Raw genomic sequence first — 7,543 nt, forward strand, 5'->3', positions numbered from 1 at the left:
TGGCAAGTGGCAATGACACAGGAATTTGATGCCTTGTATGCAAATGACACTTGGGAACTAGTTGGTTTCCCTAAAGGGAAGAATGTTATTGGGTGTAGATGGGTGTACAAGATTAAACACAAGGCCGATGGTAATATAGAGAGGTTCAAGGCTAGATTGGTGGTAAAGGGGTACACTCAGCAGGCTGGAGTAGATTATAATGAGACATTCTCACCTGTGGTAAAGATGACCACTGTTCGGACTCTGATTTCTTTAGCAGTCAAGAGAGGCTGGAACATGTATCAATTGGATGTTAACAATGCTTTCCTTCATGGTGATTTAAATGAGGAAGTTTACATGGCATTACCACAGGGACTGGCAGTGGACAGTAGTAATATGGTCTGTAAATTGAAGAAGTCATTGTATGGCTTAAAGCAGGCCAGCAGACAGTGGTATGACAAGCTGGCCAGCAGCCTCTACTCAAAAGGTTACACTCATTCTAACAGTGATTATTCACTGTTTTATAGGAAGAATGGGTGCTCCCTGGTCTTTGTTGCAGTATATGTTGACGATATCATTCTAACTGGGACTGATATAGATGAGATCACTTCTTTAAAGGTGTTCTTACATGATCAGTTCAGAATAAAGGATTTGGGCAGGCTGCATTATTTTCTTGGTCTGGAAATTTTGTACAGACAGGATGGTATTCTTATATCCCAAAGGAAGTTTACTCTTGATCTTTTGAAAGAATTTGATTCTCTGAGTTACAAAACTACTGCTTCCCCATTGGACTCTAATGAAAAGCTGAGACTTACAGAAGGCACACCACTATCAGATCCTACTCACTATAGAAAACTAGTGGGGAAACTTAACTTTCTCACCAACACAAGGATGGATATAGCATATAGTGTGCAGCACCTCAGTCAGTTCATGCAATCTCCTAGAGAGCCCCATTTGAAGGCAGCCTATCATGTGCTCAGATATCTACAACAGGACCCTACATTAGGAGTTTTCATCTCTAATAAATCTGACCTCACCATCAGTGCTTATTGTGACTAAGATTGGGCCTCTTGTCCTAATTCAAAGAAGTCGGTGAGTGGCAATTTGGTTCTCATGGGTGATAGCCCCATTAGTTGGAAGTCTAAGAAACAGCCCACAGTGTCACTATCCTCAGCAGAAGCAGAGTATAGAGCTGTGAGACAAGTTGTGGGTGAAATAGTATGGCTGGAAAGATTACTTGATGAGCTATCGGTAAAATGTTCTTTACCTATACATGTTTTTTGTGATAGTCAAGCAGCAGTGCACATTGCTAAGAATCCAGTTTTCCATGAGAGAACTAAACATATAGAAGTGGATTGTCATTTTGTCAGAAATAAGCTGCAGCAAGGATTGATCACACTCCAATACATTCCCACAGATGCGCAATTAGCTGATGTCTTTACTAAAGCCTTAACTGGAGTCAAGCATACTAATTTATTGAGCAAGTTGTCTGTATGTAACTCACCTCCAACTTGAGGGGGGGTGATAAGATTAGTTAGTTTAGTGTACTGTTCAATTCACAGAATTAGTTAATTACTGTTCATTCACATAGTTAGTTAGTTAGTTAGGAGTCACAAGTTTACAATTTCATAGTCAGTTGAGTTTGTTAGAAAACTCTATCAGTGTGTATATATACACATACATTGTATTGGTTACAGTTTAGTTTTCACATTCTCAATAATATCTTTTCTCTTCTTCTTCTCTGATTGTTGGTGAAAGCTCAACCTCCATTAATGGAGGAAGTACATTGTTTCGCAGCTTATGCTGCTGGTTTTGTCAGAGGGTTACATTTGGTTTGCACCCTACGATTAAATTCTGCAATGCACTTTTGAAAGGATAATTAATCTTCACGAAGTATGACAAAATGAACAAGGTTTTCCAAAAGGGTTAACATATCCCTAGAGAACAATATGGCTTGAGATACCCCCTAAAAAAAGGGGGCAGCCCGGTTGACAAAGCTGCGCTAGCATGGTCCAGCGAAGGGATGCACCCGAAGGAGTGTGATGTAGACAGTCTACCCTAATGTAAGTATTAGTGACTGCTTCTACGACTCGAACCCATGACAACAGGTCACAGAAAGACAACTTTACCATTTCTCCAAGGCTGCCTCCTTCCCTTAACTTACCCCTAAACAAATGCAAATCAATGAATAATCCTTTTCATTGAAATGCGACAACAATTTGGAATGTCGATTGAACTGAATGTGAAATGATCAGTACACAGCATTTGTCAACAACTCTTTCACCACATTTCTATAATCAAAAAAAAAAAAAAAAAAAGATTTGGATGCAAAAAGAATGTCAAATAAAGGTACTCTTAAAATCAATAAATTTAAAATCACAACTAGCTATTAGTTACTTACTTCTGCACACCCAATTGGTACATCTTCTCCGCAGCCTCAAACTTTTTAATCTTTTCATAATAAAGAGCATATGCTTGGTAAAACAGAGACTTTTTCATCCCGATACGATTTGACTCCATAGCTTTAAGTACCGATTTTGGGTCGTGCACATAGTCCATCTAAATAAACAAAAAAATAAATGAAAATTTGAGTATAGTTAATGACTCAAAATGTAAAGCAAATCAATGAAATTGTTCATTTTTTAAAATTATTAATATTTGCAAAGTATAACGAATATATTTTCTCCAATAAACTCAATAATTTCACTACATTTCAAAAAGAAAATTACCAGTTGTAACCAGACTCGAAGATAACGCATATCATTAGCATAACGGCGATCGGTCTCAAAAGTTTGTGCACATTTCTGAAGAAATCTTGGGAGTTTCTCCTTGAGCAGCTGCGGAGGAAGTGACTCTTTCATCTTCTTAATTCCTCTTATCAAATCAAATCAAACCAAAATGAGAAGTTAGAAAAATGGATTCAAAAGAATTTAGAGTTTTGTTTGAAAGGGTGCTTACCGGAGCCAAGGGAGAAGAGGGTCTTTGCCATTGTAGGATTTGATGTCGGAAATCAGAGAAGAGAAGAGTTCATTGTACATAACAGACATTGGAATCCACTGAGAGAGCAAAGATTGGTATTCAACACAGACCCTAATTTGAATTTTTGGAGACCGCCGTGAAATCTTTCATATGCTTTTTTATATTTCACTTTGCCCCAAAACTTCAAAATATAACATTTTCACTCCTTCAAATGACAAAGGACCCATTTGGTCACAAATATATTTGGAAAAAACTTGAAATTTTTTGGAAAGTGGTGTTTGGATGTATAACTTGGCAAATATATTATGCAAACAGCTCAAGTTCCCAAATACCTGAAAAAAGTTTGATTTATAATTTGAGTGACAAGATTGAGAAAAAAGAACAATTTATTTTTAATGAGTTATAATTCCAAATGAATGAGTAACAAGTTTCAGTATGCGATTAATGTATTGCTCTTACCCTGCATATTGTTATTTTGTTATTGTTGATTGTTATCAATTATGTTATAAGGTTATTTTTTAACAGAACATGTTCATTATAAAACGATAATACAAACTTATGGGTATTTTTAATAATTTTTAAAATTTATGGATATAAATTATATTTTTAGAAATAGTCAAATATTCTTGAAAAAATTGGTGGACAGACGCATGGTGGTGAAACTTCACCAAAACTTCACCCAAAAATAATTTACCAATAATATTTGGGAATTTGTGGCCAAACGCTAGCCAAATCTTTTGAGCTCTTGTCTCATTTGTTTCATTTGTTTGCACTTAATTGGAGGTCTGAATCTGAATGGTTATGTCACGCACCGAGCCTACACCCTAGACCTGATCGGCACTCGAGAACCATTGTTGATCCCCAAGTGAACCCTTGTCCTGACTTACTACTAAATAGAAGACTAACTCAAGCATACACAAGCATCAAAACTAAAAAATAGTTTAAAACAGTTTAATGAATCTCAAAATTATATACTGAGTATGAAACATAAAATTTTAAATAAAGCATCTGAAATGGAATACTAAAAGACTACGCAAAATTGTATATCTATGAAGCCTATACTATTTAAAGTAGAATCACTAACCTCAAAAGATAACGTGACAAAAAAATTATTTTCACCTTGTTAAAGTGTGTGAGAAACACAAAAAATATGTAAAATATACTAATTTGTATAGCTGTCATTTTTCTGTAAGATGTTATACCGAGTCTCCCTTCGAATTCTTCACCAAACCAAAACCAGATCACCAAACAGAAGCGAAGTTGCATGAAAATTGGGGCAACAACTCAACTTCGAGGTAGGTCATAGTTTACTATTATTTTAGACTTGATTAGTGATACATTCTACATTGTAGAGTTGGGAGGCACAACATATTTAGGGCTACGAGCATGTGAATTAGGGTGTTCACCATAAAAATAGCCTCAACCGATTATTATAATATCGTTGTGATCTATATATGTTGTTGAATGTATAAATAAAATATCATGTTTGCTCTACCTTTAGTTAAGTAAAGCAGCATCATCCACTGCACCACATCCTTTGGTGGTCAACTGGTCATCAATAATATTGTAGGTGATGTTTTTATATATAAGTTTACTATTCTAAGGTTCTAATAACTAACCAATTGACATCTAAGATAATTTTCTGAATGTTTATCCAAATCTTGAGAACTATTTTTTAAAAGTACTTTTGTTTCTTTTAGGATAATAAAATTATTCAACTATTATTTTATTTTTAAAAACATCAAACACTACAAAAGTTTCCTTCACTCCTAATTGACATGACATGTCACATTAAAATTTTATTTTTTAAATAATAAATCTATTTAACTAATATACATCATTCTCACTTAATCCAACCCAGCCAATGTCTTATATCCCAAAGTCCTTCGTTTTCATGATTTTCCATCACTTATCCAAATTGCTAATTAAATTAATTGATTCAACAAGAACACTAAATATAGCCGATGTTATTTTGAACTGACTCTAAAATTTTGATAATTTAATAAATATTGGGATCTAATAAGGGACCAGATCCCAAAAGAGATTGAGAGTTCCGTGCATGAAAATGACAGCTGTCAAAAACCTACAACTGCAACTTTGCAGCACCAGTTGTGGTTGGTGTGCGTCCTCTGCAGTGCCAAACTCTCAGCCAATGGTATTGCTTCAATGGTTTGTGTCCAATCCATAAAATGTCCATTCCATATTGACACAATGAAGTTTTTGCAAATTAGAAATTTTGAAAGCAAAAGTCATTTTTTCTCAAGGAAATATTACTCGAAGAACAACAAGAGACCTACAAGATTTCAATGCTCGTTCTTGTAAGATCTATTCCTAAGCTATAAAGGATTTAGGTTGGTGTCAAGTTCTTGATTATCATTTCGAAGTTTAGCTAGAGTTAGCTATGTTCGGATCGTGAAGTCTATATCAGCTAGAGTTAGTTGGTATAGTGGGAAACAAATGTGTTGCTTAGTCTTGTTGGGTAACAGAGTTGTTACTGTAAGGGGGGGGGGGATTATTACGTTAATTCCTAGATTACTAGGTATGTAATCTAAATCTTTGCTCAGTTTTGAGTGAAATAGAGTTGAGTTGAAAATCTTGTGAAAACAAATTGTGGTTTTCTCCTTCCTTGAGCAAGAGAGTTTCCACGTAAAATCTTTTGTGTCTGATTTACTTTAAATTATTTATTTTCTACACTGTTATTCTGTCAAGAGACCTGATCCATTGACTGTTAATGGGCACATACATTCTATCAGCCGCAAATTGAGATATATTTAACTGATTAACACACACATGCACCCACACATACACACACGCGCGCATATATATGTTAAATCCACAAGTTAAAATGCACGTAAGCGCACACATATATTATTGAGGCAAAAGAAAGAAAAAAGTAAGTTTGAAACTCTGAAATTGCTAGTAGTTGCCAAAAATCCATATTTATCGATGGATGCATTTTGAACCTTTTTTAACCAGGTATAAAATTGGGTTAAGACATGGGCTGGATTGAGTTAAATGGTTATGATGTATATTAGTTATTAAATAGATTTCTTATTAAAAAATGGGAAATTATGCGGATAAGCAAGCATATACTAGTTAATTAGTTAATATAGCTACAGTTTGAATTAATTACGGCTCGCAGCTTATTTTTTGTTGTAATTCGTGTCTTTGTCTTTTATACATATACAAATACAAATTATACATATATATATAAGACATATATACAAATACAATTAGCATCTCTCCACTCTCTGCTTTCTCTCACTCACCTCTCTCCCAATCTCGCTCGCCTCTCTCCTCTCTCCTCTCTCTCCCAATCCCGCTCGCCAGATACAAATACATATGTATATCAGTTACATATATACAATTATCTTATATATAAATACATATACAGTTCGCCTCTTTCCACTCTCTACCCTCTCTCGCACGCCTCTCTCCTCCCTTTCCAAATCTCGCTCGTCTCTCTCCTCCCTCTCCCAATATCGCTCATCAGATATACAATACATATGTATACTACTTACATATATACAATTATTTGATAGATATACATATACAATTCGTCTATCTCCACTCTCTGCCCTCTCTTGCTCGCCTCTCTTCTCCCTCTCCCAATCTCGCTCGCCTCTCTCCTCCCTCTAACATGTAGCTACAATTCGTAATTAGCAAACTATAGCTATGGAGCATAATTAAATTATTTTTGAGTGACTATATGAGAAAATTTCCCTTAAAAAAATATAATGTTTTAATGTGATGTGTCATGTTAATTAGGAGTGAATGGAGTTTTTGTCGCGTTTAGTAATTTTTTATGAAATAATCATAGTTAGATGATTTTATGATCAGAAAAGAAACAAATTAAAAGTAATTTTATCAGACGATTTTTAAAACTTGGGTGATCATTTAGGAATTAACTAACTTAACTGGCATAATTTTAAACTAGTTCCTGTAACATCATCTTGAGTAGACTTGATTAGGGATGAAAAATTTAAACTCAAATCGCCCACCTCATTTAAGTTTGAGTAGGTTATTGACCCGACTATTAATTAGTTCAAACTATTTCAACTCAATTAGTTTCAATCCATTAAAAATTGGGTTGATATGTAACCCAAATTGATTCATGAGAAATCTTATCAAAATATTTTTTATTTTTTATATGTTCTATAGAGGCATAATAAAGAAAAATAATAATTTTAATTTATTAGGTACTAAAATATTTGAAAAGAACAAATAAAACAATTAAATTTAGTAAAAAATGAATTAGGTTGGGTCTTGACCCATTCTTTTACCTATTATTTGACTCGTTTTGATCCAAATAAATTTAAATTGAATTGAGTCTTATTTTCTTGACTAGGGGTGACAATTTCAGCCCAAATAAGTTAAATGAATCCATTTTTTCCATGTTGAATTAAATGGATCAATCATATTTACTTAAATGGGTAAATATGAACTTCAACCTATTTATGTATGGACAGAATGAGTAAACATGAGAATCCATATATACCCATATATCACCCACTTGTAATAAAAATCCCTAATTGCACTGTTTTTGAAAATAAAAAATTGAGGGGTTGGGGGTGGGTGTGGGGGT

At 34.3% G+C, this 7,543-nt stretch overlaps 1 protein-coding gene across 2 annotated transcripts in view; it reads right to left on the bottom strand.

Annotated features, from left to right (window-relative positions):
- LOC102583423 (probable inactive serine/threonine-protein kinase bub1) overlaps positions 1 to 3,095 on the bottom strand; it is a 9,381-nt gene extending 6,286 nt beyond the window's left edge. For both annotated transcript variants that reach the window (XM_006353369.2, XM_015311335.1), the window contains exons 1-3: positions 2,938 to 3,095; positions 2,709 to 2,853; positions 2,381 to 2,538 (exon numbers count right to left, since the gene is read on the bottom strand). In XM_006353369.2, coding sequence (XP_006353431.1) covers positions 2,381 to 2,538; positions 2,709 to 2,853; positions 2,938 to 3,026 — 392 coding nt within the window. In that variant the 5' untranslated portion in view covers positions 3,027 to 3,095. The remainder of the gene's footprint in view (positions 1 to 2,380; positions 2,539 to 2,708; positions 2,854 to 2,937) is intronic.
- Between the last annotated feature and the right edge of the window lie 4,448 nt (positions 3,096 to 7,543).

This window comes from Solanum tuberosum, unplaced genomic scaffold (assembly GCF_000226075.1).
Source record: "Solanum tuberosum cultivar DM 1-3 516 R44 unplaced genomic scaffold, SolTub_3.0 scf00156, whole genome shotgun sequence".
Classification (NCBI taxonomy): domain Eukaryota; kingdom Viridiplantae; phylum Streptophyta; class Magnoliopsida; order Solanales; family Solanaceae; genus Solanum; species Solanum tuberosum.